General features: G+C 37.0%; 1 protein-coding gene across 1 annotated transcript; it reads left to right on the top strand.

The window, feature by feature from the left end:
• Window positions 1–9,689: 9,689 nt before the first annotated feature.
• Window positions 9,690–10,065, top strand: LOC308487399 (large ribosomal subunit protein eL36). The gene has a single exon (XM_081025539.1). It carries the CDS (start codon window positions 9,717–9,719, stop codon window positions 10,032–10,034), a length of 318 nt encoding a protein of 105 aa, XP_080881665.1. The 5' UTR covers window positions 9,690–9,716; the 3' UTR covers window positions 10,035–10,065.
• Window positions 10,066–12,429: the final 2,364 nt, after the last annotated feature.

Below are 12,429 nucleotides of genomic sequence, written 5' to 3'. Positions count from 1 at the left end.
CACTGCTTATTCACAACTGGACCTGAAACAGATTATGGTTGTATTGCTAGATTCACAAATACTCATACATAGTGGAGTACCACTTGTGCTAGTATGAGCTCTGAAAAAATCCCTCACTACTGCGTTTCCAATTCATTCTGGGTTCTCTGCACTGCTTGGTTGAGATCTATTTCCTTTGCTTCACTCTTACTCTAGATGGCAGCAGTAGAACATTTAGAGGAGAAATACCTGTTTTCAATAAAATTTCTTCTTCTGTGTCTATTAGGTAAAAAATGTCTCAAGATATTATTTGAAATAAAATATGCCCTTTAAATTTTTTCTTTCAATGTAGAAATACATCAACAATATTTCAAGAATTAAAAACCAAAAACAACTGTCTTCACAATTGTTCAACTTGTCAGGCCACTGTTGCTAAGATATTTGCAAAGAATCTTTCTTATAATAAAAATACCTCTGTGAAGACTCACTGTTTATATTAACAAGTTTACATTTGGAAGCTGAGATGTCAAATTTTAATATCAAATATACTTTTAAAATTAATAGAACTTCATCCAATAAAGAGCCAGATAATCTCTAGCTGAATACATTAAAGAAATAAAATTTTACTGTCTTTAATAAATTTATGTTTTTAAAATTGTTTAAGATAAACATATACACATGAAAATGGTTTACATATATGTCAAAATTACAAATAGTTTATAAATATTTCAAAAGAAATAATTTTATTATAAAATGAAATTTTCCACCGTCACTCTGTAAGCTCAGATTTATGATCCCAGAACACAGTTTGTAGGTGAGATTGCAAACACATTGGAAACATAATAAAATCAAAGAGACCTGAAGAGAAGCCAGGAGATTAAAAGGAGGATGAAGTAGTAATAATTTTCAAAAAGAGGCTTCCAGAAAACATAGTCTGCTTAGATTAACATATGCATATTCTCACACAATTTTAGGGTGGATTGAATGGAGGAGTTTCAAGGAGTTGGAAAATACAATTGTCCAGGTTTTGTGTCTCATGACTCTAACGGATGTAATATATATAATATTTAGAGGGTGCCCAAAAAATGTATACATATTTTAAGAAAGGAAATAACTGTATTAATTGTAATATTCAATATATACCGATAACAAACGATGAATACTTGTCATGTTTGACTTCTGCAGTTAAAAGAGGTGCTCAAAGTGGTTACCATCAGCATCCAGACACTTCTGATTACGGCGAACTACTGCTTGAGCATAGATAACATCTCTTAAAATGTGTATACATTTTTTCGGCACCTCCTGTATATATATTTATATTTACATATAAATATATATTAATATATATATATATTTATGTATTGATTAAGTTATTTTTCCTGCAGAAGATTTAAAATATCTTGGGGAAGGGTCATTTTTTTTTCTAATTCACACAAAAGTGGCATTTGGATCAACAGTGAAGCTGTTATGAGTCAGAGGCTTCATTAATTAAAGCCCTAGAAAACTAACTTTTTTCTTGTATTAGAATTATTGGCTTGATAAATCAGAATTAATTAATCAGAATCTTTATATTACCGTTGTTCAATCATTTTTTTAAACTCCATCAATAGAGAGGCTACATAAAATTGTTTTGAGGATCAGGCTTTGAGTGGAGGTTTTAGTTGGATTTGTAGCTCTGCCATTACTCATAGGTCCTACTGATGTTTGGGTGGATTGGAAAGTAGTCTGGCACCATGTAATTGGAAACTTTATATATTTTTGTTTTCCTTTTGAGCTAATCATTGCATTCAAAGAAATCTAATATGAGGGGGAAAATCAAGAAGGTGGATAAAGCTGTATTCATCATTGTGTGATTTACAGTAGTGAAGAATCTATAAAAGGTGTATAACAGAAGAATGATTAAGTAAATTTTAAGATATATTAAGATTTAGTAATCAAACAAAGATTTATCAGCAGTTTACTAACATGCTATGTATTCTGCTAGATACTGAAGATTTCAGCAGTAAGCATGATAGATATGGTACCTGACTTTCCTATAATAACAATTTAATGTCAAATTTTTAAAAAGCAAGAAAACCCTTGTAATACTATAATATTCTACAATGCTATAAAGCCCTTATGCTATCCACTATATAATTTATTTATGTATATATGTGGAGAAAAACAGTAGAAGAAAATACATCAAAATGTTAATAACTGTTATCTCCAAGTGATGGTAACACAGTGATTTTTTTCAACAATTTTCTGCATGTTCTACAATGAGTATGTTACTGTTAAAATATTTTTTTAATTATGCAAAATGGCATTATACCAAACGTGTGCTACGATGAAGAAAATGATATCTAATAATGTACCCAAAAGTCAGGATCACTTCGTGGTAAGAAAAATCCTTAAATATATAAAGACAAATTACACTGTCTATTTTTGTGTTTTGATTTCCATCAGTGTTCTTTGCAAAGCCTGCTGCCTCTTCAGAGTTGGGAAGATCTGTTTTTAGGCAGAGAAGGAATGCTGCCAACACATTCCTCCCGGGTGACACAAGGGGGTGCACGGGCCCTGCTTCCAAATGCTTCCCTTTGTTTTATAGAAAAAAAACCCCAAGAAACTGACATTTCATTTGATTTGATTCAAATGTTTTAATAGGCTTACATATACAGTCTACAATGTGTTTCTAAGCTGAGAGACCTTTGTGGGCGTTATTGTTTGTACAAACCACCTCTATGTTCCCACATTTATTTCATAAGAAAAAATATTACAGGAGAAAGAGAGGCCTGTTAAAACACAACTAGGAAAACTGGAGACAGCCTAAATGGCCTAGAATAAGAGGTTGTTAAACAAATTATGGCACATCATAAACAAATTCGAAAATAACCATTAAAAAGAATATTGACATGGAAAGACATTAAAAAGCAATTTTTAAAAAGCAATTTAAATAAAACATGTATAACGTGGCCTAATTTTTAATTTAAATGTATTATATGCATAAATAGAAAAATCTTGAAAGATACACCCCAAAAATATTAGTAGTCATCCTTAACAGGTGAGTGACAGGTGACTTTTTTATTCCCTTCTTCCTGTATATGTACTTTTTATGTACAACAAATAAAGATTTGTTTTTAAAACAACTAGAGTAAATGAGTACTTCCAAATAAAAATAAACTCCAGGTTTTATGACCTTTGTTAATTAAATATACATAAATCACTATAAATTACCCAGAGATATGGTGACAATACTGCCGTATTTGCTGAAGAAAGTTCCACTTTATGATTGCTGTTCTGGTATCACTATTAATAGTGCTCCTTTCACTTTAAAAAGTTTAAATAAGTCACTCTACAGGTATATTTTTAAATTTTTTCCAGGAAGTTAGCAAGTCTTGCAACTTTTCCCCTTATGTCAGCAGCATGCTTCTAATCCAAAGGATCCTAATCCTTTTCTCTACCAATGTGCTAAGATGGAAGGCTGGCCCAGAAATCCCGAGATTCAGTGGGGCCAGGGTATACTCCAAGACCCATCTGGATCATAGTCAAAACAGAAAACCTTTTTGACACCCAGCTTGACCCCTTGGCTGAGGTGCCCTTAAGGCTGACTTATGCATCAAGCACCGGGAACTCTCCATGGGAGAGTGACATGACACCTACCATCACAACACCTCCTGACAAGTTTTTTGGGACAGAACGCTGGTGTTACTAGGATAGAGAGTATTTTTTCAAAGCACTGCTATATGTGTAAAACCAACAACCCTACTATCTTGCTGAAAATTCCATGGATTTAGAAGTAACACCACCACCAAAATATCAAGTAAAACTGGAAAATGTTCTAAATTAATCTAAAGGTATCTTCTGGGACTTAGAGCATAGAGCCCAGCCAAACCCTACCTAAGACCAGAGCCCAAACGGAAAGCACAGATAATTTCCTTTCTCTTTTCCTTTCTTTTTTCTTCTCTTCCATTTCCTCTTTCACTCTATGGGATCGCATATCTCTGCTTCTTTGAGCACAGAGTGTCATTCATTCTTCTCACTCTGCAGAAGTGCTTATTCTGCTAATTCATACACACCAAAGACAGCCATCCTGAGTGTCCCTGCATGTCCTCTCAGGTCTAGCTGCAATTAATTCGTGTTAGTGTCTCTGAGTTCAAATTCCAAATTCCCAAGAGACAGATTCTTATTTATATAAATGAATAGATTGGTTTATCCTGAGTCAGGTGTCCATTCTGGCTCAATCAATTACGAGTGGAATCACGGCACTAAAACTGGCTCACTCATGTGGATTAGGGAAGAGGAACATACTCTGGGTAGAAAGCCCCATGAGAATCTGCTAGCTTTCCCTCCTTCAAGGAACTTGGCAAGTTTCTCCTTTTCAATGATATTCTCTGACTAAACAGGCAGAAAAGAAAGAGCTCTTAGTGATTCACATCCACACACTACAGGTATTGTGATGAAACTTCCAATGACACTTTCAGCCATAGTTTCCACCATAGCTGCTTCATATTTTCTTAATCCTATTGCCAACTTCCAAGGGACTAGGAACATAGCCCTTACCCACTTTCTTCCACACCTTAAATCCTATGATGAAGAATCATGAGGAAGTCATGGGTCACCCATTTGGAGAGCACAATCTTTGTTGCTTCGCCTCTTCATCCATTCATTCAACTAACAAACATTTATTGCATTGCTATCATAAGTTAGGGACTGTGCTCAGTGCTGTGGGAAGAGATAAGACACACTCTTTATTCACAAGCATTCATAATGTACTGACAGAGTCAAAGAGATAAAAGAATAATTATGTTACAATGTGATATGACCTACAACAGAGGTATATACAAAGTGCGCTGAGTGCAGAGAGAAAGGGTCTAAATCATCCTTGGGGAAATGAAGAAAAGTGTTGAAAAGATTTTATTCCATCTGGGTGCTGACAGAATAAATACTTATCCTGATGGAGATGAAGAGGAAAATTCCAAGCTAAAATAACAACAATAATAAATAGCGGCCACATACTTAGCATTTACTGCATATACTCATATATACTCTACCACATGTCATACATGGATTATCTTGTTAGACCTTGCAACCCAGCTGGTCTCTCTGTCACTCCACTATGCATCTATATCTCAGGATCAGTCACTTAGAACACAAGAGCCCCATGAGGACAGAACTGAGGAACTTTAATAAATGCCAGTTGGTAAACTGACAATATTCCTTGTTAGCATTTGTGTGAGGAAACAAGCACTCTTACACAGAAGTTGTACACAAGTACAACTTTTATCAGTTGATAAAAGTACAACTTCCTGATGGACGGTTTGTCAAAATGCATCAAAACTCACTCTTAGAAATTAACCTTAAGGAAATAATTGACAATTTAGGCAAAGTTAAAACTACAAGGATGTTAATCACCATATTGTTCATAATAACAATCTATAATGTCTAACAATGTTGCCATAAAAACATTGTTAGACATGATGTTGTAGAAGTATATTTATTGAATGGAAAGCTGTCCATGACAAGTTTTCAAAAGTCAATATATAAGCAAAATATTTTTAAACATCTCAATCATTTTATTTTATGTATGTATACAAACATATTTAGTATTTATATGGGTATATAAGTAAAAATACACATACATTTTAAATGTGCATATATATGTCTATAGATGTATATGTTTTATTTAGATATATGTTTTATTTATATGTACACATATATATACTTATATGAAACACTAGAAAGATATACACTAAAATGTAACAGCGATTTCTCTGGCCAAGAATTTGAGGGTTGGATAATATTCCTTTGGTTTATCTTTTTTTTTTTAATTGTTCTACAATGAGCTCATATTATTTGTGTAAGCAAAACAAAAATGAAAGCTTAAAACGCCACTTATTTATAATTAGTTATTTAATCACTTGTTTAAATTTACCAAGTCAAGAACAAGATCTCAAGGTGTGACCTGCATTGAACATAAAATTACTTTGTATTTATATAGCAGTGGTATTTCTGAAAGTTGTAAAATTTTGCGTCTTTGAGCAATATTTTCATAGAGATTATTTACATATCCAAATTGTCTCCTATTTCTACGAAGCCGAACAATCTAAAATAGGGAATTTCCGTCTGCCACTTACCAATAATTTGAGCTTTGGTAAATCACTTAACCTCTCTGAGCCTCAGACTGATTATCTATAAAACAGAAATTAATCACCTCTCTTACTAGTTCTTATAAGGATTGAATGCACGTATCTGTGCATACTTTATAAAACTTCATAGTACTACGATTCAATGGAAATTTAACAAAGGTCAGACGTTAGGTCTTTAAGTTCTTTTGGAATGCTTCTGATTTTTAGAATGTCCAACATCTTTATAGATCACAAAGTTATGTGCAATGTGCTCTTTGTAATTCAATCATATGCAATCCATGAGGTACTGCCAACCCAGGAAAGCCATGTTGTTCTCTTTAGTAGGTTTGGCCACTGCTCTTACAGCTTTAGATCTACCATAAAGCAGGAATTTACCTTGCTAGGTGAAACTTTTGTGAAACTGATTCAAGCTTCTCAATCTACTTTATACAGCAACATACTAAGTCTGACAAAATAGCCAATAATAACGTTCACGCTAATTTTAACTCCCTGGTCTTTTTGAAACCATTCGCCAAAGAGTCCAAAAATAAAAAGTCACTCTTCTCCCTAGTATGGTCAAAAGTCAGTTATTTCAGTCATTGGAACTCCTTTTCATTCTAGCTCCTTATGACCTCCCTAATCTGAGATATCAATTTTAAACTTGCTGACCGTGTGATTTGATTTAACCCCCATTTCATCTGTTGAGTTCTATCTCTGTCTCTTATGGCTTCATTAGACACCTGTTTCCTGTACATTATTGGAAATCACAATGTAATATAACATTAGAGTCTTTACTTATAGAAAACTATTTTCCTTACTATAAAATTATTTTCACAAACAAAGTTCCTCTTTCAGCTCAGCTTTTGACAAATACAATTATTTGCATTAAATCGTATTGGCAATGCTGGCTGGCAAGCATATTCCCTTGGAGAAACTAAGGAAATCCTAATTTTGCAATCTTGAAGTCTTTTGGCATCTCCTTCTGGTACCTTTATAATACAAATGTTGGTATGCTTGCTGTTATCCCAGAGGTCTCTAAAACTCTCCTCATGTATTTGGATTCTTTTGTCTTTTAGCTGTTCTGATTGGGAGTTTTCAGCTACCTTATCCTCTAAATCGCTGATTCGCTCCTCTGTTTCATCTAATCTACTATTGATTCCCTCTAATGCATTCTTCATTTCAGTCATTGTATTTTTTATTTCTGACTGGTTCTTTTAGTGTTTTCTATCTCAGTTTTTATATTTCCTATCTGTTTGTTGAAGTTCTCCCGAAGCTAATTGAACATGCTTATAACCAGTGTTTTGAACTCTGCATCTGGTAGATTATTTGTCTCCATTTTGTTTAGTTCTTTTTCTGGAGCTTTGTTCTGTTCTTTTATTTGGGACATTTTTCTTTGTCTCCCCATTTTGGCTGCCTCCCTGTGTTTGCTTCTATGTATTAAGTAGATCTGCTATACCTCCCAGTCTTAGTAGAGTGGCCTTATGTAGTAGGTGTCCTGAGGGGCTCAGTGGTGCAGTCTCCCTGGACACTAGAGATGGTACTCCAGGTGTGTCCCTTGTGTGGGTTGTGTGTGTCCCTCTGTTGTAGTACTACAACAGGGCTGATTGTTTGTGAGCACTGGCTGTGACTTCTGTGACTAAAGTAGAGGAGCTGTTGTGCAGGGACTGACCTTATAGAGCCGGATTTGCTTTAACAGGGCTCTGGTGCCTGCCCAGTCTGCCATCTGGTGTGTCATCCTCAAAGGCAACCGGGTGATGCTCCTGCTCTTTCCAAAGCTGGCCTCCAGGCATGCCGGTTCCCAGGGCCTTGCTGTAGGCCAAGTTCAGTCACAGTCTGTGCCTTGCCCACTACCACCTGACATGAGTTGCAAAGCAATTCACAGATGGCTGCCACCCATGCTGGGCTTGGAGGGGCCTCAAGAGGCCCGCCATAAACTGAGGTCGGCTGTGGCTAGTGCTGGGCTTAGGGCTGCTCCGCAAGAGGTACAGGACATGCAGAAGCCAGATGCTGCTTATCTGGCTTTTCTGAGCCTTTCAGAGATTTTAGGAAAGTCTGCAGCATGAACCAAGGCAGCCTGTTTTTACAGAAAAGCACACATTGGAAGCGGCTTGGGTGTGCCCAAAAGTTGGATGAAGCAGGATCTCCAAGCATTACCTGAAGCAGGGTGAAAGAAGGGTTAGCCAGGTTGATGGAGACTTAGGTATGGTGGTCATCTGCGTTTGCATGCCAGGAGGTGGGAGGGCTCAACAAAGAAACAATGGCTTCCGCCAGCTCCTCCATCAGGGAGAAAGCTACCCTTCCAGCCCTCACCCTGAAGCTAGACAACTTAGTTCCTCCTTGTATGCCCCTGGTGCCTTTCAAGCTGCTGCCCCAGTGCTGGAGCTCAGAGCAAGTGAGTCCATCAATGGGTAAATCCATGTGCGGGTACTTTAAGAGGAGCACCTAGGACTGCAGCAACTCATGTCTTATTCAGCCACAATCTCCACCGGTTTTCACAGTCAGAAATTATGGGGACTTCCCTTCATGGGCTGGGAAGCCTGGTGGGGGGCTGAGACGCCTTGCTCCTCGAGGGGGTGGGAACTCTGCAACCAAAACATCCTTCCCAATTTTTAACAGTCACATGCTGGTGTGAGACCAGCCTATTCCATGTCTCCTACCAGTCTCAGGGTGCCTTAGTTGTAGGGCTTCATTTCATCTAGACTTCAGGTGATTTTCAATGATAGTTGTTCTGTAGTTTAGTTGTAATTTTGATGTGATCATGAGATGAGGTAAGCACAGCATTTATCTACTGTGCCATCTTGACCTCCCCCTTCATTTTTGGAACACAGTTGTAATAGCTACTTAAAGTCTTTGATAATAATTCCAACATATATGCCATCTTAGCATCTGTTGATTGCCTTCTTCCTTATAAATTGAGATTTTCCTGGTTCTTTGTGTGCCTAGTAATTTTGTATATTTTAATATTATGTATAAGACTTTGGGTCTTTAATTCCTAAGGAGAATGTTGATGTTTTTGTTGTAGTAGGCAGTCAACCTATTCAGGTTGCAAATTCCGATCTGTTTTCTACGAATTGTGGTTCCATTGTCAATTCCATTGTCAAAACTTTTGCCATACTAGTCTAATTTGTCCCACAAATGCACTATACAGTGACTAGTCTGGGAACCGGGCAGTGACCTACTCATGGATCAGTTCTCAAAGCCTTTGATACTCTGTGTAAGATCAGATCAATTCATCATACCCCAGAGAAGAGCCCAGGAGTTCATACACCATTTTATGGTATTACTCTCTTGAGCTCCCTTCTCTCCACAATCTATGTGACATTTTCCAGCTCACTGAAGTCCTTCCTTCTGGTCCTTTGTTGAGAAAGCTAGGGCTTTAGTTTTCTCAACCTTCCATGCACTTCTCATGACTAAGCAGCAGAGACCAAGCAGCAGTATGACAGAGAAAGGAAAAATGCCATGGAGATTTGCTCTCATGGTCTTGGACCACATTTCCTCTGGTCAGAGGGGATTCCTATATCCCTGTCTACCCACCACTATCTAATGTAAAACTAAATTGGTTCCGAACAAGGGCTTCTTTAAGAATTAATGAGTTTTACCTTCAGCCGCGGCAGCCATTGAGGAGCAGCAGCCATGGCTCTGCGCTACCCCATGGCCGTGGGCCTCAACAAGGGCCACAAGGTGACGAAGAACGTCAGCAAGCCGAGGCACAGCCGCCGCCGCGGGCGCCTCACCAAACACACCAAGTTCGTGCGGGACATGATCCGAGAGGTGTGCGGCTTTGCCCCCTACGAGCGGCGTGCCATGGAGCTGCTCAAGGTCTCTAAGGACAAGCGGGCCCTGAAGTTCATCAAGAAAAGGGTGGGGACACACATCCGAGCCAAGAGGAAGAGAGAGGAGCTGAGCAACGTCCTTGCAGCCATGAGGAAGGCAGCAGCCAAGAAGGACTGAGCCCCATCCCCTGTGTGTGTAATAAAACCTTTTCGGTGGAAAAAAAAAAAAAAAAAAAAAAAAAAAGAATTAATGAGTTTTAATAATAAGGAATTTATGCCATATCTTAAGTTGTAAAATAGTCTTATTTATGTTTTAGGACTGATTGCAGTTGTGTTATGGATAATCTAAATCTCCAGTGTTTTCTATACTAATAGGAATTACTTTTATAATCATAAACAATAAATATTATTTAAAAATAAAATAGCTGTACAGATTGTTAAGAGACTACTCCTAAATCTGTGATGCTGGTTTAATGTAGCTGCTAAAGTCACAGGCACATACTGCCACTGTTCCCACATAGACACCTGACCTTCCTAGGCTTGGTGCAACACATGACTGAGATCAAGTCAAAGTAAGCGACTCAAAGGAACCCTCTAACTTTGGGAAATTTTATGTCCTCTTTCTACCTACATTATTATGGCTGTTCACAGTGAGAAATAAAAGGTTACGACTTTAGCTTTCAAAAAATCAACTTGGACAAATCAAGATAAATACCATCCTGAATTCATTTTCATGATGGAGTCCCTTGTCAATTCATCCAGACTGATGTCCTTGAGGGGAGTCTGGCATGTGCACAAAAATATTACCATAAAATTCATCTTTAACTGCTTTTATTTTCCTGTTCATGGTTGAAGTTCAATGGATCAGAGATAGGTAAAGAGTTAATGGTTTGATCTTATGGAAACTGGTTAATAAAAGTCCACGTTTTGAGAAAGAGAAATATAATATCAAAAGAATATTTTCCTCCCTTTAAGAAAAGAACTTTAATTAAAGGGAAATCATAAAATAAAGCAATTCACTTGATACTAGCTGGCGTGTTTTTTTTCCAGACACTTTGTCATAAGGCTCTGTATTGATGAGAAAGCTAAAAGATATGGAATACCATCTAAGGCAATAAATAAAAATATTTAGACAATTCTGCCTCTGCCACAGGAATACTATTGTTATCTCAGATTTTAGGTGATATTAACTCAGATAATATATGTGAAAATTGACTAAACTACAAGGACAAAAAGTAGATCAGCGCTTGCCAGAGGTTGTGTGATCCTTAAGGCGAAATTTTTGGAGTGATGGAACTGTTCTATAATTTAATTGTGGTGCACTTGTGTGCATTTGTCAAAAGTTGCCAGGTGACTATTACTATACTTAAATTATATCTTAATAAAAAATATTTTAAGTGCCTGGCACACAGTAGATAGTCAACAAGAGAAATATAGAAGTTAGTTTTTGCTTTAGATGATGTGTTATGTTCTAGAAAATGGAATGAATGTGAAGCTCTGTTCACAAATTTCATACTCATATCTTGAAAGCCAATATGATCAGTCTCTTAAGAGTTTGGATGCCTATAAACCTTGTTTCTATTCTCTGTTGATAAGATATAGGAACGAGGTTTTAAAAGGGTGGCTCTCAGGCAGACCCTGCCAGGTCTGTCTCTAGTTTCAGAGAAGAAACAGGAATTTTTTTGAGTAAAATGATTCAGCAGGAATGTATTTAATGGGACTTTTAAAATTGAATGCTATGAGCTACAGAGTCATAACACTGGGTTATAATCCCATTGGCCAGTGACATTTGAATAAATGAAGCATGAGATCTTCCCATAGCCTCGGGCACTTTGAAAGACATGCTTCCACAGATATGTGAGTATGAAGGGGACAGAACATGAGGCATCTGGTAGCCACTGAAGTGGACAGTAGTGACACAGGGCTAAACAACAGAGTACTTTGTAAGCTAAAGTTTTTGAAATATTATAGGTTTATTCACTGCTAATAATAATAAAAATTTAACATTCTTGGGTTTTTACCTATAATGTCAGGAGCATTGCTAAGTGTTTTACATTTATTATTCAGAATAATCTATTACTGTAGGTATTATTATTGCCTCCATTTTACAAATGTGAAGACTGAAGCTAAGGGATTGAGTTACTTGCCCGAAGTCACAGAATAAGCAAGTATGGCAGAGCTGGAATTTGAATCCAGTCTCTCATACTCTCAACACGTGTGCCTAATCACTGTCATCCAATGCCTATTTGCTCAGTGGAAATGCTTCTGAGCAGGGCTTTTAATAGCAATAAAACATTTGTTGAAGAAAAACATTCCTTTCTTTTATAAATTGCTTATTATAGACAGATCTTGTGGAGGACAGATGGATTGAAAATTCAAGGTATTTTAGATTTTTAAATAAGGGCTTAAGAGCTTACATTTTTTAGTCCGAGGTTTAAATGTGGCTTTTTTTCCCCCTAAGATAAAATAGCAAAACACTGTGGAGATTGGCGCTTTCCTCTGAGGGTCCAAGGACTGAGCTTCCAACATCAACACACAGCACTTTGACGTTGCCCTGAAACACCAGACAAGGC

The sequence above is a fragment of the Rhinolophus hipposideros genome, assembly GCF_964194185.1.
Source record: "Rhinolophus hipposideros genome assembly, chromosome: 2".
NCBI lineage: Eukaryota > Metazoa > Chordata > Mammalia > Chiroptera > Rhinolophidae > Rhinolophus > Rhinolophus hipposideros.
The sequence above is the reverse complement of the archived record's forward strand: the minus strand, read 5'-3'. Positions and strand labels throughout refer to the sequence as shown.

Coding starts and splice junctions, on each gene's coding strand:
- LOC308487399 (XM_081025539.1), top strand. CDS start 9,717: ATGGCTCTGCGCTACCCCATGGCCGTGGGCCTCAACAAGGGCCACAAG.